This window comes from Oryctolagus cuniculus, chromosome 13 (genome assembly GCF_051225735.1).
Source record: "Oryctolagus cuniculus isolate XC-2025 breed Fujian yellow rabbit chromosome 13, ASM5122573v1, whole genome shotgun sequence".
NCBI classification, from domain to species: Eukaryota; Metazoa; Chordata; class Mammalia; order Lagomorpha; family Leporidae; genus Oryctolagus; species Oryctolagus cuniculus.
Window position 1 is genome coordinate 106,815,513 of NC_142879.1, and position 27,510 is coordinate 106,843,022.

At 47.3% G+C, this 27,510-nt stretch overlaps 1 protein-coding gene across 5 annotated transcripts in view; it reads left to right on the forward strand.

The window, feature by feature from the left end:
• ARHGAP21 (Rho GTPase activating protein 21) overlaps window positions 1–27,510 on the forward strand; it is a 152,938-nt gene that overhangs the window by 85,379 nt on the left and 40,049 nt on the right. For all 5 annotated transcript variants that reach the window (XR_016219907.1, XR_007909763.3, XM_089312456.1 and 2 more), the window contains exons 5-9: window positions 9,836–9,928; window positions 11,424–11,502; window positions 14,787–14,841; window positions 23,587–23,616; window positions 24,914–26,783. Coding sequence is in view for 3 of the 5 variants with exons in the window: in XM_089312456.1 (XP_089168582.1) it covers window positions 9,836–9,928; window positions 11,424–11,502; window positions 14,787–14,841; window positions 23,587–23,616; window positions 24,914–26,783 (2,127 nt within the window). In the remaining 2 variants the exon portion in view is untranslated. The remainder of the gene's footprint in view (window positions 1–9,835; window positions 9,929–11,423; window positions 11,503–14,786; window positions 14,842–23,586; window positions 23,617–24,913; window positions 26,784–27,510) is intronic.

The following is a 27,510-nucleotide window of genomic DNA, read 5'->3' on the forward strand; positions in this document are numbered from 1 at the left end:
CGTCCCTACTCTATTGCCCAATAAATCCATCTGCACTCCCCCAACCCCCACCCCCACCCTGTGGCAATCTATTTTTCATCAGAGAGAAGTAAAGACCTTTTTTAAAAAATCAGCCAGGCTTAACTTTGATATGTTTCATTCTACAATTGGGTTTTCAATTAGTTTTGATCTTAAAAGTAGGAATTAATTCCAATACGCTGTTTAGTTGATTTTCCTAAATAATTGATGCCCGATGCTTTCATATTCCATTATCTGATGCACCTCTTTAGCTTTGCACCTCCATAAGGCTTATCTGACTTCCATAATGAGGCACACTCTCAGTTCCATTTCAACAGCCTTTTCTTGTGTGGAGAATTTTTTTTTTCTTCACAACAGAGATCAATGAAAAGACCTTTCTCTGTGACAATAACTGTCACACAAGCAGAGAGGACTTGGTTGCTCTAAACCGTTTTGGGGAATCACGTTTGAAAACGCAGAAGAAAACAAAGGTTAATCTCGGTGATAGCCGTTATTTTCTATTGTAAAACGTGGCATGACTTTTCTTTGTATAAAGTTGGCATTTTCACAGTCTGTTAGAGTCCCCAGGCCTGTGAGGTTCCCTGACCTATAATGACCTTTTCCAATGTAGGTCCTCATTCCATAGTTCAAGTCTTACTGCTTCTCATCTGTTTGCTTTGCAGACTCGGTGTTTTAAATTTACCAATAATTTTGATGTGCTCTTGACCTTAGCATTAGCTGTAGGGATTGAAATTTCCCATCCTAACTGACAAATCCCACGCCCATAAAGATGCAGCACTCCAGATTTAGACCCAGTCTCTCTCTCTCTCTCTCTCTTTTTTTTTTTTTTTTTTTTTTTTTTTTTTGACAGAGTTAGAGAGAAAGGTCTTCCCTCCGTTGGTTCACTCCCCAAATGGCCACTGCGGCCAGTGTACCGCGCTGATCCGATGGCAGGAGCCAGGTGCTTCTCCTGGTCTCCCATGGGGTGCAGGGCCCAAGCACTTGGGCCATCCTCCACTGCACTCCCTGGCCACAGCAGAGAGCTGGCCTGGAAGAGGGGCAACCGGGACAGAATCCGGCGCCCCGACCAGGACTAGAACCTGGTGTGCCGGCGCCGCAGGCGGAGGATTAGCCTAGTGAGCCGCGGTGCCGGCCTAGACCCAGTCTCTTAAGAGGACCAGGGCGGGTCCTCTTTGTGTCAAAGTGCTGAAGTGCTTTAGTGCAGCCCCTCTTACCTCTCCGCCTTTCTTCTCCCTGTGTTCTTTTGCTGTGGCCTGCATTCTTCGACTGCCCCATAATCTCACAGCTGAGTCTTATGGGAGTTCTGTTGTTGACCACTCGCAGTGGAACAGGCTCTGTGTCACCGGGGTGGAGCACCCCAGACCTGCACATACGCCTTCTACGGTTGTGAGGACTGGTGTAATGATGTCACGCTGTGACGTGGCTGCTCTGTGAACGCTGCCATGGGGTCCGTCTTCCGTCCTGGCAACAGCCTTGCCACAGAGGAACAGTTTTCACTCCCACTTTCCCGATGAGTAAACTGAGTCACATACGTAATTTGTCTGAAATCACTTGGAGATGGGGTTGCCAGATGGAATGCAGGATGAGCAGTTAAACTTGAATTTCATATCTACAACTAATGTTTTTAGAGATATGCAAATATTGAAGAACCTGGGAAATAAATGATAGTGCTGGGACTTTAAACCATATAATCTGGTGTAGGCTACTGTATTGTAGTGGGTCGGGAGAAAGATTCCCATTCACCTGGACGTTCAATATTCAGACACCACCCACTATCCAGATGTTAGGAATTGCTTACTCAAGTTAATTTTTTCCCAGATTAATCATGTTTATGATGATACCAAAGAATGTGCATTCTTTCTGATCTCAAGGGCGATGGTTCGGCTTTGGGTCAGTTCATATATACTTTTTATGTCCTGCTGCATCCATACTAACATAAAACATCGTCTGGTTACTTTAGCCTTTCTCATCCGTCTGCTGTCACTGTCTTTTTACTTCATTTTTGCAGATACGGAAAGTTTTAATTATACATCTTTGCTGAAAAGCCGCATTTTCCTTTTCTTTTGATAAGGTCAGGACATGGCATCTAAATAAGGTATTTAACAGTTCTCTGAAACATGTCCTTTGTGTCCTCAAAAAATGCACTAATTACAAAATATAGATGTGGAATCAAAAGAGGGTGCTTTTTCCTTTTCCTTTTTCTTGTTATTAAGAATTGCCGGCCGGCGCCGCGGCTTACTAGGCTAATCCTCTGCCTGCGGCGCCGGCACCCCGGGTTCTAGTCCTGGTCGGGGCGCCGGATTCTGTCCCAGTTGCCCCTCTTCCAGGCCAGCTCTCTGCTGTGGCCCGGGAGTGCAGTGGAGGATGGCCCAAGTGCTTGGGCCCTGCACCCGCATGGGAGACCAGGAGAAGCACCTGGCTCCTGGCTTCGGAGCAGCGCAGCGCCGGCCGTAGCGGCCATTTGGAGGGTGAACCAATGGAAGGAAGACCTTTCTGTCTGGAGACACAAAGGGTCGTTTTATTCACCTGATAATTCACCAGGATTTTAGTTTTTTATTTCTAGAAATTTACTCACAAAAACTTAAGACCCAGGAGGCTGACTGACACACTTTGAGCCTGCTGCTTTGGATTTCCCGTTCTAACAGCCTGAGTTAGTACTAAAGAGAAAATGCTCTTAGAACGAATGAGCCAAGTGTGGAGCTGCAGCCTTGGAACAATGGGTATGGAAACGAAGAATCAGCGCACGCCTAGTGGACCCGCGTGTGATTAAGGGTGCTTCTGAGAGCCTCTTCTCTTGTCCAGAGGAATTGGATATTGGTAGCAGCAAGTCAGAGCTTCAGAGAAAGCCCAGAAAGGAACGTGAACAGGAATCGCAAGTACTGCTCTGAGCAGACAGAGTGCTGCTTGCTAGCGAAGTGGCCTCGATTTACTGTGCTCCATCTTCGCATGTTTTCAGGCGTAGCGTCTTTAAAGATCTGTCGGTGACAAAGGATCTGACTTTGCAACAAGGGTCATTGCAAAAGTAGTATTTCCTTTATAGAAATGAGTATCAAACTAGTGTGGATCGCTCCCATCTGTGGAAGTGAAATTCTCTCTCAGAGTTTTCAGAAGTCGCTGCATTACTTCCTGAGCAACGTTTTATTCTGTGGAGTTCATGACTAATCATAAAGCCATGACTTTGTCGCCACAGAACTTATCAAACCCTCAAATCTGTCACCAGGAAGAGATGGTTTTTCTTTCATGCCCCTTGTTGTAAAAAATTTTTTTATACTTCAATCTTTGTTTAAAAATCTGATGTGCCAGCAGGTGCTGCGGCTCACTAGGCTAATCCTCCACCTTGCGGCGCCGGCACACCGGGTTCTAGTCCCCGTCAGGGCGCCGGATTCTGTCCCGGTTGCTCCTCTTCCAGGCCAGCTCTCTGCTGTGGCCTGGGAGTGCAGTGGAGGATGGCCCAAGTGCTTGGGCCCTGCACCCCATGGGAGACCAGGAGAAGCACCTGGCTCCTGCCTTCGGATTAGCGCAGTGCGCCAGCCGTGGCAGCCATTGGAGGGTGAACCAATGGCAAAAGGAAGACCTTTCTCTCTGTCTCTCTCTCTCTCACTGTCCACTCTGCCTGTCAAAAAAAAAAAAAAAAAAAAGTGTATGAACATAGAACACAAAATGTAGTTTGTACTTAAGCAGTTGCTTAAATGGGGCTGTTTTTAAACTTCTTCACTGATAACCAATTTTGACCATTGAACAAATTGTACTTAAATTAACAGTAGTAAAAAATGTAAAAATTCAAATTTAAACATGAAAATATTGGCAACAGAATAACAACAGAACAGGAAGCATCTTCATTTCCAAGCAGATGAACAAATTTGCAGACAGACACTCAAATTCTTCCTGAGGTATACCAAAACACCGGCATCAAAGGTTGCATTCATTTGGGAGGTATCAGTACATGTTCAAATGAGACTGTTTGCCGCACTTACTGTATATACAACACAGCATTAGACAGCCAGGGTTCACATCTGAGAGCCATATGCTACAACTCGCCAATTTAACATTACAGCTAACACAGTGACAGTTACTCATTTTGTATTTTTTTCTTCTGAAAATCAATAAGCAAGTTTTCATTTAATCACATGGAATAATGCCATGTCCTCTCCCTCTTAATAGTAAATTTTAAAATCCGAATACTTTGTGTCATGGAAACTTTACCTAGCTGTACAAAGGCTCCTAAATATAGTACAGTCATAAAGTTTCTTCTTTGTAGATTCCATTAATTTATAGTTATTTTAGTACAGATAAATGTAGGGCAATACTCCAGATTATTGGACAACAGAAATGTCAGTGTGTCACTACCTGCATTTAAGTAGGAGCACAGCACAACCACAACCACAACCACAACCATACCCACGGCAAGTCAGTGCCCTCACAGGTCCTCCACTGCTTCTGGGGTTTCTTTCCACTTCACAGGAGCTGGTTTAATGGACACCGTTGGGTCTCAACCTATCTCTGAAAATCTCCTTTATTAAAAATTGTAAAATTTAACTAATGGAACATCTGTAATCTCAATAAGCTAGTTTGTCTCTTATTCTTCACTAGTTCAAATACAACATGTAATGTGGAAAATTTTTACATATGCCTTATTACAATGAGTAAAGGTATCTAAAATTCCACTAGTGGGTAAAATAAAATGAGAGTAAGAGTATTTTCAAGTCTATATTTTTCCTAACTAGAAAAACTGTGGGATTCTTAATGAACACAGACATAATGGCACTTCACCCCTGCTGTTTTACAACATGAATAGTAAGGGTAAACGCTTGAAGCTCGGAAGAGGAGCAGGATTGCAGGAGAAGGATCTGGTAAGCACGTGGGTTTTGGATGCCTCAAACACAACAGGTTCACAGTGCTTATATGCACCATCAGTACTTTCATCCTGTAAGTAGTGCAAATCCTTATTTATAATTTTATCCAGAAATAAAAACCAAGTTCATTAGTGTATCTTAGCAGTTTGTTTTCAAGCATTTGAGTAACGCAGACCCAAGTGCTTTCTTTCTTTCTTTTTTTTTTTTTTTTTTTTTTTTTGACAGGCAGAGTGGACAGTGAGAGAGAGAGACAGAGAGAAAGGTCTTCCTTTGCCGTTGGTTCACCCTCCAATGGCCGCTGTGGCCGGCGCACCGCGCTGATCCGATGGCAGGAGCCAGGTGCTCCTCCTGGTCTCCCATGGGGTGCAGGGCCCAAGCACTTGGGCCATCCTCCACTGCACTCCCGGGCCACAGCAGAGACCTGGCCTGGAAGAGGGGCAACCGGGACAGAATCTGGCGCCCCGACCGGGACTAGAACCCAGTGTGCCGGTGCCGCAAGGCGGAGGATTAGCCTAGTGAGCCGCGGCGCGGGCCCCAAGTGCTTTCTTTGCAACAACAGTTAGGGACTGAGCTTCAGAGATGGAGAAACATTCATTAAAACAACTGACAGACTCTCCTGCCCTAGGACAGAAGAACTGAGACTTAACACTGTATGTATGTAATAAGAGAAGGAAGGAAAAGATGTTCCAATATAACCGATGTCTTCTTTTTTTTTTTTTTTTTTTTTTTTTTTTGACAGGCAGAGTGGACAGTGAGAGAGAGAGACAGAGAGAAAGGTCTTCCTTTGCCGTTGGTTCACCCTCCAATGGCCGCCGCGGCCAGCGCGCTGCGGCCGGCGCACCGCGCTGATCCGATGGCAGGAGCCAGGAGCCAGGTGCTTTTCCTGGTCTCCCATGGGGTGCAGGGCCCAAGCACCTGGGCCATCCTCCACTGCACTCCCTGGCCACAGCAGAGGGCTGGCCTGGAAGAGGGGCAACCGGGACAGAATCCGGCGCCCCGACCGGGACTAGAACCCGGTGTGCCGGCGCCGCTAGGCGGAGGATTAGCCTAGTGAGCCGCGGCGCCGGCCCCGATGTCTTCTTTTTAAAAACACTCAAAACCAGATCGCCTTAATGTGTGGTTAGATTCTTAGTAACAGGGTATTCTGAAGTGTAAGGAACTACAGAGGGAAAACCAGAGCAAGTTCAGTTTCCCTGTGTTTTCCCATAAATGTTCCTAGTGTTTACTCTGGGTTTCTTTAGTACATTTACTAGGAAATTTTTCAACCTTCCCCGTCTTTCATAGTGATAACCATCTTCTGTGTGTAGCTCATGCTTTTTTTTTTTTTTTTTTTTTTTTTTTTAAGATTTATTTATTTATTTGAAAGGCAGAGTTACAGAGAGGTAGAGGCAGAGAGAGGTCTTCTATCCTCTGGTTCATACCCCACATGGCTGCAATGGCCAGCACTGATCCGATCAGGAGCCAAGAGCTTTCTCCGGATCCCCAATGTGGGTGCAGGGGCCCAAGGACTTGGGCCACCCTCTACTGCCTTCCTAGGCCATAGCAGAGACTGGATCGGAAGTGGAGCAGCCAGGACTCAAACCGGCACCCATATGGGATGCTGGCACTGCAGGTGGTGGCTCTACCTGCTACGACGCAGTGCCAGCCCCATGTAGCACATCCTTAAGCATCTTTTGTAAGGCTAGAGAAGTAGTGACGGATTCTTTCAATTTCTGCTTGTTATGGAAGGTCTTTATTTCACCTTCATTCATAATGAGAGCTTTGCAGGGTATATAGTATTCTAGATTGACAGTTATTTTCTTTAAGTCTTGGAATATATTTCACCGTTCTCTCCTAGCCTGTAGGGGTTTCTGATGAGAAGTCGGCTGTGAGTCTAATTGGAGATCCTCTGAAAGTAACCTGGTGTTTCTCCCATTTTAGAATCTGCTCTTTGTTTTGCTGTGGGGAGTTTGATGACAGTGTGTCATGGTGAGGATCTTTTCTGTCAATCATGAGTTCTATGTGCTTCCTGTACTTTGATGTCTCTTTCTTTTGCCATAAATTAGAGAAGTTTTCTGTAATTATTTCACTAAACAGGCCTTCTATCCCATTCTCTCTTTCCATGCCTTCAGAAACTCCCAAGATCCATATGTTAGGTCATTTGATAACATCCCAAAAATCACCGAAACTGTTTTTTAGTTTTCTAATTTGTTCTTTTTTTCTTTGGTCTGACTGTAAAATTTCCAGAGATTTGTCATCTAACTTGGACATTTCTTCTGCTTCACTGACTGTTGTTAAGGCTCTCCACTGCATTTTTTACTTGATCTATTGAATTCTTCATTTACAATATTTCATTTTGATTTCCTTTTAAAATCTCAATTGCATGGGAAAAATGTTCATTCATGTCATGTATGGATTTCTTTGATTTGTGAATTTTCTTCTGGTTTCTCCTAAGTAATCCTGTGATCAATGTTTTGTATTCTGTTTCCAGTATTTCTTCAATCTCCTCATTTTCACATTCTGGTACTGAGGTGGTGTTGCGTTCCTCTGGAGGCATCATGTCTCCTTATTCTTGTTGCTTGAGGTGCTGCATTTATTTTTGGGCATCTGTGGAGATACTTGATTTATTTCCTCCCTGTGATGCCTCTGTGGCTTAGTGAAGTGTCCTCTCTTTGAGTGAATACCCAGAGGCATGCGCTGAGCGTGGCCAGGGAGCTCTGTTCAGTGCTCCAGGATGAGGGGAGTGTCCAAGGAGGAACCCCAATTGAGTGTGGTAAATCTTTTTAATCAGAAGGAATGAATAATCTGCTCTGTCGGTGTAGTTTCCAAGAAGACCAGTGCCTGATCGCTAGCCCCAGTGGGTATACTGTCCGTTCACACTGCCACAAGAATCACACAAAGGATCCGTGCAGTCCTTGGTGTGAGTGTAGATCCAACAGCAATGGCCCGAGCACATGGAGCCGCCCACAATGACTAGCCAAGATGCAGCAACTCCCTGCACCTTCCCATGCAGCCATAGTGTTTTGGCAGTCACAGGTACGCAGCCCCCGTCACTTCTCCCGGCCAGACTTGGGCATCTCCTCTCAGCTAGTGGCTGGGCGCGCTGACACAGGCTGATGCAGCTGTTACCTAGGTCCAAACGTGCCCGCCCTTTCTTGACTAGTTACAGGACGTGGTGCTGGGTGGCCGAGGAGAGAGAAATGTGCACCCCTCCTTTTTTTTTTCCCTCTAGCTTGGCAGGGACACTGTCCCCCACAAGGCTGCAAGCTGGACTCCCACCAGGCTCCTCCTGCAGCTTTATGGCCAGTGCGTGGGCTGCTGCAGTCTGGTCTCATCTCTCTCCACAGCTGGTGCTGAGACTCTCGGCTGCTGGAGTCCTGAGCTGTGTGGGCCCACACCCTCCACGTAGGTCCACAGTGTCTCCGATTTGCCTGCCATTTGCTCTGCCATTTTCTCCCTAGCTCTTCCCTGAGATTGGACTCTCTCCATGTTTGTTTGTTTATTTTTTTAACCACTTTCCCTTAGACTAGAGAAGTGAGCTCCCTCCCAATTCCACCATCTTAGTGTCTCCCCTTAAGAAATTCTTTTGAGCTACCTTTGTGCACACGCCATGATAAAAATTCAATTCTCTCTTTTTTTTAAAGGATTTATTTATTTATTTGAGGGTCAGAATTACAGAGAGAACGGGAGAGACAGAGAGAGAGATCTTCCATCTGCTGGTGCACTCCCCAAATGGCCACAACAGCCAGGAGCCGGATCTCTGACATGGGTGCAGGGGCCCAAGCACTTGGACCATCTTTTGCTGCTTTTGTAGGCACAGCAGCAGGGAGCTGGATCAGAATTTGAGCAGCTGGGACTTGAACCTGTCTACACCACAGCTTCAGCCCCCAACACTCAATTTTCTGTGGCAGAAGTTGTGAATTCCTTGTTTGGCACTCGGTCACCTTCTGTCCAGTGTTGCTGTACAGCAAGGCTCGCTTCTCTGACTTGCTGTACGTGTGTAGATGCTGGTTTCTCATTTACATTCCTCTGTAACGTTCACGACTATGTCTTCTGCAGTGGTTCTCAAACTCAACTGTGCACCTCGGCCACCTCGGAGTCTCTGATTGAGCAGCTCCAGGGCGAGGGCCACGGTTGCATTTCTAGCTCATTCCAGGTAGTGCTCTTGCTGCAGGCCTGGGGACTACCCTTGAAGAACCACGGTGTACCTCTCTGTGCCCTGCAGTACTTGTCCTGGTCTTTGTCACTCGGACACGCTGTTTTCTGGGAGTCTTTCCTTGGCTGCCATCTTACTGAGACTGCCAGCTCTCAGAAGTGAGTGTGTTGGGATCGTCTGGAAACTACTGGAAGAGTGATTTCTGCTCGGACTCCACAGTATTCATTTCTAGCAGATGTTCATGCAGATGACCCATGGGTAGCAAACCCTGAAGCACTGACAGCATCGATCATGCTCGCCTCAACCCCGTGACGTGTTTTGTGTTTGTCTCTGGTTGTTGTTGTGTTACACTGTCATCTGTCTGTCCGTCTGTGAGGGAAAGGAGTGTGCCTCAGTCATCACAGTACCTTAATGGCCAGCACAGTGCAGCGTTGCAGAGCGGCAGTAGTCTGTAGTCTGCCTGTTAGCCATGGGGCTGCGTCTCCCGAGGCCTCAGACTCCCTTGGACGCAGTGGTGGCAGGAATGCTTGCTTGCTGTGGGAACCGGCTGTAAGGTATGTGTGGTGTTCAGTGTAGGAATGGACATAGAGAATGTGTACAGGAAGTGGGACCATCACAGTGCTGTGGTTGTCATTGTGTCATGGAAGAAGCAAAATCAACAGGTGAACCAAGGGAAATGACCTTGTGGTTTTATCATTCAGATTCAGGATATGTGCTGAGCACTTCTTTAAAAAAAAATCTCGCTTTGCCTCAGTTGACTATTTCATATTTTGGTATTTAAATAAATATTAGCAAGAAAAGCCATGCGTGTGTGTTTTCTCTCCCACAGGAAAACAAGGGAAGCGCCTGGAGCCCATGGACACCATATTTGTCAAGCAGGTTAAAGAAGGCGGGCCTGCGTTTGAGGCTGGGCTGTGCACAGGTGCTGGTTCCTCTTCAAACCTGACCGCTTGCACGCTGTGTCTGCCATGTGTTCCCTTTTTCTGGCTTCTGTTGTGTCCCCCTCTTCCCCCTCTTCCTTCACATCTGTTGTTATAACCGTCCTGGGGAGCACCCTGGCTAGGATTTGTTAGGATGCACTGTTGATGCATTCCCTACCATAGTTACCCTTTCATGTAATTAGCCACGTGTTTCTCTGTGCCCAAGTGGGTGAGTTTGAACAGAAACAACAGTATAGACTGATAAACTGTCGACACTTCTGGCTGCCACACAGATACTGGGCTCTTAGTAGCTCTTCTAAAGAGCCTATTTTGTGTGTGTTGAATTTTGACACAGGATTACAAAATAGCAAAATGATGAAGGTATTTATTTGGCATAATTGAGATAATCTTCTTGGATCTCCAAGTTCTGCAAATGCCTGATTTGCCAAAGGTGAACTAACTGGCATCAAAAACAGCCTAAATCACTTATGCAATGCAAGCCCAGTGCCCAGTTTCATCAGGGTGTGGCCTAATCTGCAGGACATAGTAGCTGTTTGTTCTAAAATACTTGGTGACTTGTGACTTTAATAAAAAGAAAAGATTTCACTTAGTGTATACTATATAATACTCTATTTCTAAACCTGAAACACTTTAGGAAAATGAAAAATGATTCTCTACCGTCATTTGGATTAACTGTATTATCAGCTGCAAAATAAAAGTAAATAATGGCATTGTTAAGAGTAGTTAGGATGCATTGCCGGTGTGGTCCCTACCTTAGCTACCACGCTCATCCCACTGGAGACGAGCCTCATTTCAGTATCACTGGGTGTGACAGGAACATTAGTGTCCGCATGGGATTCCATTACACAGAAGGCACCGTTGGCAGTGATGTGGAGAGACTGTAACAGGCACCCACAAAACACTTGCTGCTCTCCCCTGGCCTGTGTCTCTGCCTTTTCCTTTCTACCCCTGTTGAGTTCTTCTGTAACTCACTGTCCTTTTTTTCCTGTCAAAATGAAGAACTACTTAAAGTTAACTTAAAAAGTCAAAAGCATGTATATCCCCATATTTAAGTTTTATATTGCAGTCTCATCAATAAACCAAATAGGTAGATTGGGAGAATACCACAGGAGAGTGAACTTGGGCTAAAGTTAGAGGATGCCGGACAAATGAAACTAATCCCTGTGTTAAGCCTGGGGAAAACGTTCTGTCTCAGAGAACAGCTGATGGGACCTGAACAGTACAGCCGAGGCCACTGGCGACTGCTCCTTTGCGAGTCTCTAAGTTTGTCCCTATCTAGAGCTCCTCTTTGGAACATGGTGATGTTTTATAAGAATCTGGATACATTAACATATGGATTTGTTTTTGTAAATGGTACACTAAAATGCTGAATCAGCATACATTAAAAATAAGACCATTTCTCGAGAAGCATCTGAAAAGATAGAAAAGTAGCTTACTTTAGGACTTCGTCATGTGTTGTTTTGCTCCTCTTTGAAGGTGACCGAATCATCAAAGTCAACGGAGAAAGTGTCATTGGAAAGACCTATTCCCAAGTAATTGCTTTAATTCAGAACAGGTAAGCGTCTTGGAATATGATGAATTTTGGCCAGAGGTGGGTCTTCTGAATCCGTGGCGCACGTAGCTTTGATGCAATCTTGGATTCCCGCAAGGCGCCGGAGCGAGTGGCAGCGTGGAGCCTGCCCTTGCACCGGGAGTGCGTTGCAGAGCTGCCAAGGACCAGCTTCCAGTAAGGGCGGTTGCTCTGGCAAATCTGTCAGATCCGGGGTAAGAGCCTTCAGTTTCAAAGGCACACGCCTAGATTTACTCTAAGTTGCCCACTTTGATTTGAGCTGACAGATGTGTACAATAAATGCTTAATAGTTTATTTTAAAATATCTCAATAAGATACATTAGTTATAAGCATCTAATTGAATAATGTTGGCTTAAGTTTATTTGTTTAAACCAAATAATAAAATGTTACCTTTTAGTCCATTCCTCTAACTGCATTCTAAAGAATGATACAAGTTTGAGTTCTGAAAGTAAATACATATTTATAGAGTAAACTGTGCGACTTTGAAGATAATTTGGTTTTACTCTCTTTCACCCACACACCTAGAAATGTTTTTAATTACAAATAGAGGGGTGAAAGCAAAGAGGTGATCATATTAGATTTGTCTAGTTTCCTTTGTTGCAGGGGTTCACCCCAGATTCAGATACCTTAACTTTGGGATTATCTAACGGTGTCTGTTAGCCACACTCATCTGTGTACAATTGAATTTTTTTTCTTAGAAGATTTATTTGCCTATTTGAAAGTCAGAGTTGGCCGGCGCCGCGGCTCACTAGGCTAATCCTCCGCCTGAAGTGCCAGCACCCCGGGTTCTAGTCCCGGTTGGGGTGCTGGATTCTGTCCCAGTTGCCCCTCTTCCAGGCCAGCTCTCTGCTGTGGCCAGGGAGTGCAGCGGAGGTTAGCCCAAGTGCTTGGGTCCTGCACCCCATGGGAGACCAGGAAGAAGCACCTGGCTCCTGGTTTCGGATCTGCACAACGCGCCGGCTGTAGTGGCCACTTTGGGGGTGAACCAACGGAAAAGGAGGACCCTTCTCTCTGTCTCTCTCTCTCTCACTGTCTAACTCTGCCTGTCCTATAAAGAAAATTAAAAAAAAAAAAAAAAAAAAAAAAAGAGTTACAGAGAGAGCGGGAGAGACACAGAGGGAAAGAGATCTTCTATTCGCTGCTTTGCTCCCTAGATAGCAGTGGCCAGGACTGGTCCACGCTGCAGCCAGGAGCCAGGAGCTTCTTCCTGGTCTTCTACATGGGTTTAGGAGCCCAGGCACTTGCTCCATCTTCTCCTGCTTCTGCCAGGCCATTAGCAGGAAGCTGGAGCAGAAGGCAGGCAGCCGGGACACAAACTGGCACCTGTACGGGATGCCGGCAACAAGGCGGCTGCCTTACCTGCTGCGTAAGAACACCGGCCCCATATTTTCTGAAGATTTTGTGTCTAAAGCAGTGCATGCTATAATCTGTTTACATGAATACCCTAATATGCTGTTGTGTCTTTAACAAGTGATATGATTAATTGATCTTAGTGTATTTTTTAAATTTTAAAATTTAGTGGGATTCTTAGAGAAACAACTCTTAAATTTTGCCTTTAATGTTTATGATGAATATAAAACCCCTTTTATTTTATTTTCCTCAGAAGAATTTAGGTCATTATAATTAACCAAATGTGTTTTGTTGGCCAATAATTTAAGGATTTTTAGGGTATTGATTAACATCTCTAAACTTTTTTTCTCTGTAAACCAACTTAATGTTGTCTTTGTCAAAGTCCATATTAATTCTTCTATTACTGGTATAGATCTTTCAGAATAATAATACTTTGGAATGTCAGTCTTAATTTTTCAGCCAGTAAAAGCAGTTTGAAAATTAAAGAACTACTTTTCTTCATGATCTTATTTTCTCTTTAAAAATTATGTTCATTTTGTCTGCAGTTGGTAGGAACCAGATAATACAAGGCCAACCCATTAAGATTCTGCAGTGTGTTGATGTAAAATGTTTTCTTGGGGAAGGATTTTTTGTCTAGCCATCAGTGTGTATTTTCTATCAACTCTAAATACTGAAATACAGGTACCTATGTTTCAGTAGTTAAAATCATCTGAACCTATGGTTCTCATTGTCTTACCAGTTATGAACCTCAAAATAATGATTCGAATCTGCCAGATGTACCAGTAAATTGTTAGACTTTTGGGTTTTGGTTGTTGATTTGACTCTTTCTTTATTCCTGATTATATTGGAGTGACTACTTGTCTGAAGCCCTTGATAGAGATTACACCACTGTGCCAGCTACCTCTGAGTCTAATTCCGGGTCACAAGGCTCAGTGGAATTTGCCTGTTTGAATGTTTTAGACCTAGAAAAACTTGTCTGTCTGACTAGCAGGAGGTGTTGGAGCCATTGCTGTAAAGGTTTCACAGTTGGCTCAGTGAAGCCAGTAGTTGAGATGGTAATAGCTTAAAAAAAAAAACAAAAGAAAACAAAACAAAACTTATTTATTTAAAAAGGTGACAGAGAGAGATAGAGACAGACAGAGAGGTCTTCCATCCACTGGTTTATTCCCCAGATGGCCACAACAGCCGGAGCTGCGCCAATCCAAAGCCAGGAGCCAGGAGTTTCCTCCAGGTCTCCCATGCAGGTGCAGGGGCCCAAGGGCTTGGGCCATCCTCCACTGCTTTCCCAGGCCATAGCAGAGAGCTGGATGGGAAGAGGAGCAGCCAGGACTAGAACCGGCAGCCACATGGGATGCTGGCGCTTCAGGCCAGGGCATTAACCCGCTGCGCCACAGCGCCGGTCCCAGTAATAGCTTTAAATGTGAGTCCTTTCAGCAGTCATGATGGAGAACTGATTCCCTTCCCCTCTGGGGCCAGAAGGGAACGCTTCAAACTTGGGATGTTTAATAGTGCTTAAAATGTTACATTTAAGGGTTCTTTGTTGTTTTATGTTGATGACTTTTAAGCTTGATAACCAGAATATGTGCTAAAAAGCTATAATTTTTTGTGATGAATAAAGAGTAAATATATACTGACATTGACATGAGTTTTGTTCCAGGACTATTTAACATACTTTATACTTCTGAAGTAGAAGACATGAGTGATTATGAATAGCACATCATGGCACAGTGCCCTCTTGTGTGTGTAATTACTCATGTATGTAAGAGTGGCTTCATTCTACTGATGTGGTTTTAAAGGGTGAAAGTGTAAGAAAACCAAGATTAAACACTTAAGCAATTAGAAAGTATTTCCGAGTTAACTGGTTTTCCTTGTATGCCTCTACTTCTGCTAAAATCTAAGTATATATATTTCAATTTCAGTGACACAGCATTGGAACTTAGTGTTATGCCAAAAGATGAAGACATTCTCCAAGTGGTAAGTTTCATTTATTCAAATATGAAATGTTTTATAGCCATGAATGTTAAGACAATATTTTTTGAGATAGAGGTAGTTTGAGTTTAAAACAATGATTTTAGGAAAAACACTCTGTGGATCATTTAGCAGAATCTGGAATTCTCTACCTTTGACAGAGCCAAGCAAGACCGGTGTCTTTTCTGGCATGAAGAGACGTGGATGTGTGATGGGCTCTGCAGTAAACTCTCGACATTGTGGTCAGGCTGGGGTTCCTGGAGTCTCACCCAGCTTTGCCTTCTCCGTAGTCTTTGACCAAAACCCCACAGCACAGACTGCAAGTGCACTGCCCCAGGAACTAGAATCTTTTTTTGTTTCAACATGAGGACAGACATTTTCTGAAAGCCATTTCCTCATTTTCCAACAAAAATTACGTCCGTAAATGAACTAGCTGAGCACTTTTGTGAACAGTGTGAGTTCGCTCAGTGGAAGTGACGCTCACCACGGGTGGGGTCCACAACCTACGGGAAGGTCTGTGCAAGTCTTTCTGAGGAAGCCCCGCCTTTCTTGTCAGATACTTGTCTGCCTTCTTATTTTAGAAGGGATCAAACGGAATGGCATAGTTAACTCCTTTGTGAATTTTAAGTAATGCTGAAAGTTACAAGACCATTAAAATGTTTCATTCCAGAACACTAGACTTTTCTTTGGCTCAGGAGTATAACGTTGTGAGCATAACCCTTTGAGTAACTCTGATTGCTTAAGTCAGGTGGGGAGGTGGCAGTGACTACTGAAGTGTGGCCTAAGTCATTTTTGTGAACAGTTTGTTTTTTCCTTATAACTTATAGCTAAATTCAAGAAAAACAGCTAATGGAATCTCTGTGGCGGGAATGGAAATGGTATAGGAATGTTTTTTATTTATAATGGTTAATTTGAATTTAGCTCAACATAGATCCTAAATAATCTGAAAACACTAAAGTCCATCGTCATGATTCGTCCTGTTCACTGACATGTGAAGTGTAATGAACTAAAGTCATGGAGGCCACCCAGTGTTTCCAAGGCATGTAGATTTTATTTAGGAGTGGCTTATTAGTGATAACAGAGTCCCCTTTAAAAAAAAAAAAGATTTTATTTATTTATTTGAAAGGTAGAGTTACAGACAGTGAGAGGAAGAGACAGAGAGAAAGGTCTTCCTTCCATTGGTTCACTCCCCAACTAGCTACCGATCCGCAGCCAGGAGCCTCCTGGTCTCCCACACGGGTGCAGGGGCTCAAGCACCTGGGCCAACTTCTGCTTTCCCAGGCCACAGCAGAGAGCTGGGTCGGAAGTGGAGCCTCTGAGACTAGAACCGGCGCCCATATGGGATGCTGGTGCCACAGGCGGAGGATTAACCTACTGCGCCATGGCGCCAGCCCCCAGTCCCCTTCTTAAGCATATGGTTCTGTTGGTGTTTGGAGGCTCAACAAGGAAGGTGACAGCTCTCTGCAGTAATTTACCTTGGTGTATAGTGGCAACTGTGGAGATCTGTGCTCTTAATTCCACACATAGAGAAGCAGACGTAACCATTGAAACCAATGGCTTGTGAGAGTCACTAAACACAAATACATAGAGGATTCTGCTTTAATGCTTTTTTTTGGGGCGGGGGGAGGTTGGAGAAGCCAAGCTCTTGCGCCATCACCTGCTGCCTCCCGGAGTGTACATTAGCAGGGAGCCAGAATTGGGCACAGAGCCAAGACTCAAACTCAGGCACGTTAAGGGACCTGGCAAATGTTCCAAGCAGTGTCTTCACTGCCGTGCCACACACCCGGCCACCCAGTGCTCTTCTTACACAGTTTAAGAAGATGATCCCCCAACGGTCGCGCAGGCTTCACTCTGATTCCTTCTGGAGTCTGAAGACATGAAGACAGAATCAGCTTCCCCAGCCAGGCTGTTGGCTGATCATCGGCAGACTCCATCCTCGCCAAGATGGAGGCATTGGTTGGATCCCGTTTAGAACAGTCCCGGTCCCAGAATGGCTGGCCTTGTACTGAATCTGGGGGGAAGGAATTCAACGCAGCATTTTCTGTAACCTGTTGTGTGGTTAATGAGGAGCAGCAAACCACTTAATGAAAGGAAAGGAACACTTTTCTGATGATACGGTCGATAGACGATGAAGTTGATTCATCTGTGCTGCGAGATTTTATTTTAGACGAGTAAGTTTAAAAGTAAAATACAGGCCGGCGCCACGGCTCACTAGGCTAATCCTCCGCCTAGCGGCGCCGGCACACCGGGTTCTAGTCCCGGTCGGGGCGCCGGATTCTGTCCCGGTTGCCCCTCTTCCAGGCCAGCTCTCTGCTGTGGCCAGGGAGTGCAGTGGAGGATGGCCCAAGTACTTGGGCCCTGCACCCCATGGGAGACCAGGAGAAGCACCTGGCTCCTGCCATCGGATCAGCGCGGTGCGCCGGCCGCAGCGCGCCAGCCACGGCGGCCATTGGAGGGTGAACCAACGGCAAAGGAAGACCTTTCTCTGTCTCTCTCTCTCACTGTCCACTCTGCCTGTCAAAAAAAAAAAAAAAAAAAAAAAAAAAAAAGTAAAATACAGACTGTTGCAAACGTGGAGACCTTGGTTCAGTGGAGGCCATGAGCATACAGATCTCAGGGCTTGTTAGTGAACGGCTCTGCCGCTCTGCTGTGTGGCCACATAAAATTCATCTTTAGTGTGTGTGTTTGAACAAGAAAAGACTCTAGTTTTTTTGTTTTGTTTTGTTTTGTTTTTAAGGTTTATTTACTTGAAAGTCAGAGTTAACCCAGAGAGAGAGGTCTTCCATCAGCTGGTTCGCTCCCCAACTGGCCACAGTGGCCGGAGCTGCACCGATCGAAAGCTTCCTCCAGGCCTCCCACACGGGTGCAGGGGCCCAAGGACCTGGGCCATCTTCCACTGCTTTCCCAGGCCATAGTAGAGAGCTGGATCGGAAGTGGAGCAGCTGGGACTTGAACAAGCACCCATATGGGATGTGGGTGTTACAGATGGCACTTTACCCATTAAGCCTCAGCGCTGGCCCCAAGACTGTAGTTTTAAACCTAGCCTTGGTTCACATTTGAGTGTATTGCAATAAATTAGGCAGTCAAAGAGTGTATATGTGTACAATTACTATGTAATATGCACTGTTCTGTGAAAGGCATTAGGGTACGGCAACTTCTTTTCTACATAAATGGCTTTTCTGTGGACTATCAGCTAGGTTAGCTAGGTTCATTCTTTTTTTTTTTTTTTTTTTTTTTTGACAGGCAGAGTGGACAGTGAGAGAGAGAGAGACAGAGAGAAAGGTCTTCCTTTGCCGTTGGTTCACCCTCCAGTGGCTGCTGCGGCCAGTGCACTGCGCTGATCCAATCGCAGGAGCCAAGTACTTATCCTGGTCTCCCATGGGGTGCAGGGCCCAAGCACCTGGGCCATCCTCCACTGCACTCCCTGGCCACAGCAGAGAGCTGGCCTGGAAGAGGGGCAACCGGGACAGAATCCGGCGCCCCGACCGGGACTAGAACCCGGTGTGCTGGCGCTGCAAGGCGGAGGATTAGCCTAGTGAGCCACGGCGCTGGCCGAGCCAGGGTCATTCTTAAAGCTCTTATAAAACACAAAGAATGTGAAATTTTTAAAAGGCCATATCTTGGCCCAGATCCCAGACTCGCATGTTCTGTGAAGAGCCCTGCCTCTGTGGTGCGGTTGGTTGGCGTGATCGGCCATGACCTGGAGGGAGCCCTCGGAGGACTTGTGCCCTTGTGAAAACTGTCACTCAGATACGTTTTTTGTCATTGTAAGATAGGACAGTCATTGTAAAAAAACAAATAGCATGAACGTTTTTACAGTCACTTGAAAATCACTTGTCCATGGGGAAGTGTCCTTCGGTCTGTGTGTGCCTGAGTGGCCACAGGGTTGGATGGTCCACGGGGTTTTTGTTCCCGGAACTGACTTGACCCAATTACCCCAGAAATGCTCAGCTCGCCTTTGATACATAGCACAGAAAATTGAATTCAGTTTAAACCTTGACTCGGGTAAGGACTGATATTTAATGATAGATTTCTGATTTATGGGTGGCACAGATATGATGTGGGAGAAGCAAGAAGTGAAATTAGGATAATTCATTATGTTCTTAAAAGAGTTCTGATAATAATACTCCTGTACTTGGCAGCCTCATGTTTTAAACCAACACATCTATTCTGTATAAACAGTGTGAGTAGTATTACGCTCATTTTAGTCATTTTGACAGTGTATTTAGTATTTAGACAGGTTTATATTATTCAGATACCATTACAAAATCAAAAGCATTTTTTGTTTAATTTAAAAAAATGGTTTTGTTTCTCTATGAAATGTTTTCTGCGCACACATGAAATTTTCACTACCCATCAAGTCCCCTACACAGTAAGGCAGCCTTAGCTGCCTGGGCTGCTGTGGGTAGCTAGAAGACCATAGGACTGCGTTTCTCACAGGTGTGGGGGCAGGCAGTCTGCTAGAGGGCGCCTCCTGGCTGTGTGTCCCCTGTTTCATAAAGGGACCTAGTCACCCCCAGGCCTTCGCCTCCCCACACCATCACAACGACGATTAGATTCCTACAGAATTGGGAGGGCTCCCAGGCCTTGGCTCTGACCGAAGAAAACCCTTCCTTGACTGACGTAGTGACGAGATAATGGACCTGCGCTTCCTGATGTCTGTGCCACCATGATCCTTTGTTGAGCGTTTGTCTCTGGGCTCAAAATTAGATTTCAAGTGGATCCCTTCTGATATCTCTGGGGGCTGTTGGGTATGTCTTAGGCTTGCCCAGGGCAGCGCCTGCCTACTCTGTGTGGCTCAGTTAAATAGCTCGTCCAGTACAGCGGGGAATACCACAGCAGTGCTGGGATCTGGCCCCGGTGGGTCTGCAACAGAGGCCTGTAGTCTCAGCCTGGCCCCTTCCCGCCATTGAGGATGAGACCGGCTAACTGTGGTCCTGCCGCACGGGTCCCTGCCAGAGCGGCTGTTTTGACCGGCCCCTCTGCACTCGGAGCCACTCCGTGGATAATGACACAGATTGCAAAAAGCTCCTACCAAGGCTTATCTTCAGATTTCGTTAGAGTGCCTTCTTTTTTTTTTTTTTTTTGACAGGCAGAGTGGACAGTGAGAGAGAGAGACAGAGAGAAAGGTCTTCCTCCAATGGCCACCGCGGCCGGCGCGCTGCGGCCGGCGCACCGCGCTGATCCGATGGCAGGAGCCAGGTACTTATCCTGGTCTCCCATGGGGTGCAGGGCCCAAGCACTTGGGCCATCCTCCACTGCACTCCCTGGCCACAGCAGAGAGCTGGCCTGGAAGAGGGGCAACCGGGACAGAATCTGGCGCCCCAACCGGGACTAGAACCCGGTGTGCCGGCACCACAAGGCGGAGGATTAGCCTACTGAGCCACGGCACCGGCCTAGAGTGCCTTCTAATGCAGTAATTTTGTAGGTTCTGCACTCAGTCCAGTATTCTGTATAAAAATGATGTATCAGGCCGGCGCTGCGGCTCACTAGGCTAATCCTCCGCCTTGCGGTGCCGGCACTCCGGGTTCTAGTCCCGGTCGGGGTGCCGGATTCTGTCCCGGTTGCCCCTCTTCCAGGCCAGCTCTCTGCTGTGGCCAGGAAGTGCAGTGGAGGATGGCCCAAGTGCTTGGGCTCTGCACCCCATGGGAGACCAGGAGAAGCACCTGGCTCCTGCCTTCGGATCAGCGCGGTGTGCCGGCCGCAGCACGCTGGCCGTGGCGGCCATTGGAGGGTGAACCAACGGCAAAGGAAGACCTTTCTCTCTGTCTCTCTCTCTCACTGTCCACTCCACCTGTCAAAAAAATAATAAATAAATAAAATAAATTTTAAAAAAAAATGACGTATCAATTGTGAATCAAGGTAACCTGCCTAGAAGAAGCAAGAGTTGGAGTTCTATAGATACCTTTCAGACTGCCCAGGTTAGCCACGGTCACTTGGTTTTTCTTTAAAAATTATTCCTAAATAAATACGAGAATAGTCCATGTTTGTTGAAAAGGTTTCCATGTAGCTGCCTTGCCACGTCTCCCCGCCCTCCTCGCTGCGGCGTGGATGGTGTCTGACCGAGTTGTCCTTGCTCCTGTCCCACACGATGGCATTATGTGAACAGGTAACCTGCCAGCGTGAACTGGCAGGGAGGGCTTCTCATCCTCCCAGCTGATTCACCCTGCGGCTTTTTTGTGTTGCTGTTTTATTTATTTTGTTACTGTTTAGTAGACAATATTATAGGAGTGGTAACAGTGATGTTTGATGTAGCACTACTAAAAACGGAACAGAAAGATTGCTATTGGTCACTGCACCTGTATCCTGACTGTGAATACTGAATTTCACTTCGCGTGCTCTGAATGGCTGTAGTTCCAGATGGAGATCCTGGCATTTCCTATCTTCCCTTCTTATTATTTTCCTCTCTCTCTCTCTCTCTTGTTTTGGATCTGATAGGATTGACAGGGCAGCTACTGGTCTCTCTTTAGTAGGGATGGCCCGAGTTTTAAAATCCAAACTATTGAACTACTATAAGATATAAAACTTAGGTATGAGGGAAAGAAAGCTCAGGAAAGAATGTGGAGTAATATATGAAAAAGCTAAATGGAAAAAAATTGGCTGAATTTTTTTTTTTGCAAATTCTGTTGAATTCCAAGAGTATTCAGTTGGCAAAATTTAAGTGTTGACTGTATCCACCAAAATGCCTGCAAGTGCATCCATTTGGACTTAAAATAAAACTAAGGCTCAAAATGATTGATAGCTGAATATACAATTCTTAGGACATTGGTCTAAAAATTTCCAGGTCATACCATTTCAGACAAACTTTAATACAGGATGATTTTTGACGTCATGATATAAGAATACAAATTACTTTGTTTAAATGATACTTTGTGCCAACTAAATGATGTCAGCTGGCAACTTAGATCCCCAGTGTGTAGATAAAACCTTCATATCTCTGGCCATGGGTGCTTGGGCCCTTGTGACCAGGCACACAGAGGAAAGCCCACGGCAGCCACAGCCGTAAGCAGGTCGAAGTGCTCAGCTCTGTTTGCAGCGCAGTGTTGTCTCAGGCTTCTTCCTCGGAAGACCCTGAGCAGGAAGCTGGGGTTCGAGGGGAACGCGGGGAGAGAGGACTCCTGCCTTGGTCTGTGCCTCTCGGGATGGCCACGGCCACACCGGACTTGTTCCTAGGCGTGCCGTCCACCTGTCCGTGGAGAGCGGACTAATCCACAGTGATCCTAGAGGCCGGGCTGCCTCCCCAGGGGAAAGGTAATACTTCTCAAATTGTACGAGAACCAGGGGCCTTTAAACATGTAAGTGAATGGGTAGAAACAAAGTGGATAAGCTAGCCTGAATTTCTAGAATGTGTGAGCTTATTCCGTCACGTTCCTCAGGGCCTTCACACTTTATTCTCTCCACTGTCTCTGCTCGCCTTGGACTACAGCACTGCATTCCATTCTGCAGGTCCATTCCGGGAGTCCACTGTTCAGGCAGGCTCCACGTGTATGGCTTTAAGGATGCCTTCTGCCTTCTTCACTTGTGGCTGTAGACTGCTTACTGTTTGGAATCATTGTTAGGAGTCTGAGGGACTGTGAAATATTTTTTCCAGTATTTAATAGTTCCAGCCATATATAAGTGGAAAATGTATCTCATGAAGACACTATGCATGGCTTTCACAATTTTCTTGCTCCACATATCTTAATTCCATTTTTCTATGAATTTTCTGAAGCACCCTTACACTTTTGTTACTAAAATATACTTTTCTTACCCCAGTTTGAATGAAGGAGGTATCTTTAAATTATTATTTCTAAAGCGGCACTCCCCAAGCAGGTATTCCAGTTGTATTAAATCTCTGGGTGGGGGGTGGGGTGGGGGTGGGGGTGGGGGGAATGGGTTCCATGGCAAATACATCAGCGCTTTCCCTTGGAGTTTCACCAGGCACTTAATGGGGTGGAGGTCTGGGAAACTCAAGCTGCCGCGTGGCGTCTCCCTCCATGGAGACGTAAAGGAGCGAGCGCCACTAGCACTCTGCAGGGACACTGTCCCACCTGGCCCCCTCTCCTAGACGTGAAAGCTTTCCAAGAGGCTGGTGATGACAGTGTTCATGCTATAAAGTTGTCCTGGAATGTGTGTTTTCTTGTGTATGCTTAGCTTGAATTTCTCGCTGCGTTCTAGTCTGCACTCTGTAATATTTATTATAAGGTAAGAATCACTCAAAGTCATGTTTTCATGTAGTTATTTTCACAACGCATAGTACAAAAGCTGCAGTGTTGAAAGACTGTATTTCGGGAGTGAAAGCCATTTAATAGAAAAGTCTTTTTCCTCCCAGAATCATGGAGTGGAGGCAGCTGCAGTCAGCTGGTAGCTCGTGGCTGGGCTCTGGCTGACCAGGCCAGGAGGAGGCTGCACTGTTTTCCATGCACAGTCGAGCCTTCATCTGGTCATCTGGAAGCCAAGACGGAAGCAGCTTGGGGCAGATGAGCCCCCAGTGCTGCTCCGTGGAAGGGAGGCTCTGTAGCACATCATCAGCCAGCAGTGCGCACTGTGTTAGGAATGCACCAGGTGCAGTTTGCTGTCTACGGTGGTGGACAGATCCAGTAAGCGCGGGAGAGAAGCCAGGGACGGAGGTGCTCCGCAGGCAGCTCTCGACGCCGTGCGGAGCAGTCAGTAGCGACGTGGTTTTAGTTTGCCATTTCCAGCGTCAGTATGACAACATGATTCCGTCTTTGTATCAGTAAGCAGCTTCTGTGTTTTCCTATTTTCTGCTAGCTGCAATTTACAAAGGATGTCACAGCACTGGTAAGAAATGCACAGTAGCCATTCCCTTGCTTTGTAAGTCATGTTTTTTTTAGAGATCTGTAATAAGCCAGTCTGTTAACTCTGAGTTTGCTTAGAGAAACCCCTCCATGGTGTTAATTTTACTAATTTGCAGAAACTGTGTGTCGTGTGTGGTTTTTCTTCCTTCTTTTATTTGTGGTTTCCTTGTACATCTTGCACCTAACTGTTACTGTAGCATAACTTGTTTCCACATCAGTGTTTCTTTTGTAAGCATCTCCCCTGCCTCCTTGCTGGTCCTTGGCTGCTGTGTTGTGTGCGTGGCTGCACTTGAGCTTTGCGGGCTGTCTGATGCACACACAGGATGCGGTGAATGAGGCTGCTTTGATGGGGGAGGGCCTTACCGCACCAGCGGTCTCCCATGCACGATGCCACCCTGTGCTGCGTTGATGAGTGCGGTTCCACAGTCTCCATAGTTAACTTCAGCTCTTCTGAAGTTTCTAAAAATACTGCCAGATAATTTTACAAGTAATTGATAAAAACGTAAGTCGAGCTGCATGCCTGCCTGTTACTAACAGTGAAATGTCTCCTTGGAAGAAGTAAGAGATCAATACTTTCTACAAGATAATTTTGCATTAGCTTAAAGTAAAAAAAAATTATATAAAGAATGAACTTTTTGATATTTTAATGCATTTTGATATTTTAATACATTTTAATGTATGTGCTTAATTTCTTAAACATGCACAATTCTATTTTATAGCAAAATATTTAGCATGGCTATCGAAAGGCTTAATGTATCAGTGGATTATTTCAGGGGATCTGTAATAGTTAACTGACAAGGGAGTTTAAACAACTGTATGTAGTGCATGATGTTAATAGTGCTTACGGTGTGTCTGAGTGAGACTTTAGTATTTGTGCCTTCTCTCTGGCCAAAGGTAAGAATCCTTCTCTGCTGGGACTTTGTAGGCAGCCATCTGCCCTATCAACTGCTGGACAGCGGGGAAGCGTGGCTGGGGAGGATTTTAGAAGCTCTGTGGCTGTCCCTCGCTGGTGGGGAAGACATTTGATGTGTTTCACATCTTCTTAGAAAACAAGGGATTATATTTGTTGAAGAGACTAGCTCTTTTTCATATTTGCAGAGTGCCCTTTGTTGTGTGTGTGTGTGTGTGTGTGTGTGCGCGCGTGTGCACGTGTGCTATAGAGACTGCCAATTAGAAACAGGGTCAGCCAGCCATAGTACAGTGAGACAGGGCACTGCAACAGTGCAAACTTGTTCTCTCCGTGAACTTCCAGTGACACTTTTCCTCTGGCTTCCATGCAGGCGTATTCTCAAGATGCCTACCTGAAGGGGAACGAAGCCTACAGCGGCAACGCTCGCAATATCCCGGAGCCGCCGCCTGTCTGCTACCCCTGGCTGCCCTCTGCCCCTCCCGCCGCCGCGGCTCAGCCAGCGGAAGCTTCCCCTGCAGACGCCCCACTGAGCAAACAGCAGACCAGCACCCCAGGACCCACGCCGCCTGGCAGGGCCTACCGCATGGAAATCCAAGTGCCTCCGTCACCCACAGATGTTGCAAAATCGAACACGGCAGTGTGTGTTTGCAACGAAAGCGTGAGGAGTGTTATTGTGCCTTCTGAGAAGGCTGTAGATGTGTTACCCGGCAGAGGGAGCCACACAGGCCCTTCCCATCGAACTGAAGAAGTGAGGTACGGCGCGAACGAGCACACCTCTTTAAAAGCAGTGTCCAGGGCCACGTCTCCGCCATCATCAGTCCCCGCCGCCCATAGAATCCACCACGCTGCAGGCTCCAGGTCCCTGGACCCTTCCGGAGGCCTACTTAAATCTGGAAACTACGCTGGGCACTCAGAAGGAATCCCAAGTGACAGGGCTCACGCGGTAGACTCCCCTTCCATAGCTGTCAATCACTACTCCCCAAATTCCCATCAGCGCATAGACTGGAAAAACTACAAGACGTACAAAGAGTATATTGATAACCGGAGGTTGCACATAGGCTGTCGGACCATCCAGGAGAGACTGGACAGTCTACGAGCGGCCTCCCGGAGCACGGCGGATTACAGCCAGGTGGCCCCCGGCCGCGCCGCCTCGCAGGTGCGGCGCCGGAGCACCTCTCACGACCGCGTGCCGCCGGCGGCGCAGATCCGGCAGCGCAGCGTGTCCCAGGAGAGGCTGGAGGACCCGGTGCTGACGCGGTACTGCCCGCGGAGCGCGTCGCAGGGCGCGCTGACGTCCCCGCCGGTCGGCCTGAGTCAGCACCGGACTCGGTCCTGGGATTACCTGGAGGGGCAGGGGGAGCCCGCGGAACGCCAGACCCCCGACTCCAACGGGGAGCGGGCGCAGGCCTCCCGGTGGGGCGGGTTTGCGGAGCGGGACGACCGGCGAGGGGTGCGGGAAGCGCCCAAGGCCTTCCGGGGCGCGCATCTCTCCGTGGCCCCGGGCGCGGTGAGCGTGGAGAGCAGGCGCGTGACCGGGCGGGGCGCGCCGGGCGCGCCGCAGTTTAAAAAGCCGCCCTTGGACCTGAAGGCGCTGCAGCCAAGCAGAACTGTGCCGACGGCTTGTGGGGCGCCGCTGGCTCGGGGTGTCGCACAGGACAGGTCGCCCCTCGTCAAAGTCCGGAGCCACTCCCTAAAAGCGCCCTCTGCGCACGCCGCCGCGAAGCCAGCGGTCAGCCAGAACTCGCTGGTCTGCACCAAGGATCAGAGACCCGTCATTCACGCACATGAGAACAGTGTGCTGAGTCAGCAGACCTGGTTCCGACCCGAGAGTGCCCCCGACCACCAGGCGGACCCCGCGAAGCCCCCCTCCGTCTCCGGAGCGCCTGCGAAGCCGGCTGCCCAGACGAGCGAGAACGGGGCCGCTGCGGAGTGCGAGCTGTCGGTCAGTCTACGGGACGTGGACATCCGCGCCGCAGAGGCTGGCGCCCCGCAGCCACACCCCGCAGATGGCACGGAAGCGGTGGTCCTGCGGGAGAAGCCGCCGTCCGGCCGCCAGACGCCGCAGCCCCTGCGGCACCAGTCTTACATCCTGGCGGTCAATGACCAGGAGGCCGGCTCGGACAGCACCTGCTGGCTGCCCAACGACGCGCGCCGGGAGGTGCACATCAAGCGGCTGGAGGAGCGGAAGGCGTCCAGCGCCAGCCCGCCCGGCGACTCCCTGGCGTCCATCCCCTTCATAGGTGAGTCCGGGGCTACTGGCCAGCACGTCCGCCACGCGAGCACTCCGCTTGCCAGGTCAACGGGCGCTGAACCCCTACCCCGCGAGGTTCACTTATTTGTAAGGACTTTCATAAGCTGTACTTTAACTAGAGCCATGAGCTTTTTACTGCGCTAGGAAGTTCCTTCTAGAATCAATTTTCCTTCAGAAAAACAGCAACAACTTGATGTATCTGGTCCTTTTTTTATTTTAATGTTTTAAAGATTTATTTATTTATTTGAAAGTTACACAGAGAGAGGAGAGGCAGAGAGAGAGAGAGAGTCTTCCATTCACTGGTTCACTCCCCAGTTGGCTGCAATGGCCGGAGCTGCACTGATCTGAAGCCAGGAGCCAGGAGCGTCTTCCGGGACTTCCACGTGGGTCCGGGAGTCCCAAGCACCTGGGCCATCTTCTACTGCTTTCCCAGGCCACAGCAGAGAGCTGGATTGAAAGAGGAGGAGCCGGGTCTTGAACCGGCGTCCATATAGGATGCTGGCGCTTCAAGCCAGGGCATTAACCTGCTGCACCACAGTGCCGGCCCCTAATTTTAATTTTGATGCAACAAATCCCCACCATCTGGGGCCACTAGAATCAGCGATCCTTTTAGATGTAGCTGTTGATTCATTGTTTCGAAGAGCCCAGTGCAACAGGGTTTTTAATTAATTAATCATCAGCCTTTCTTTCACTGAAGTGGTCCCTTGTACTAAGAC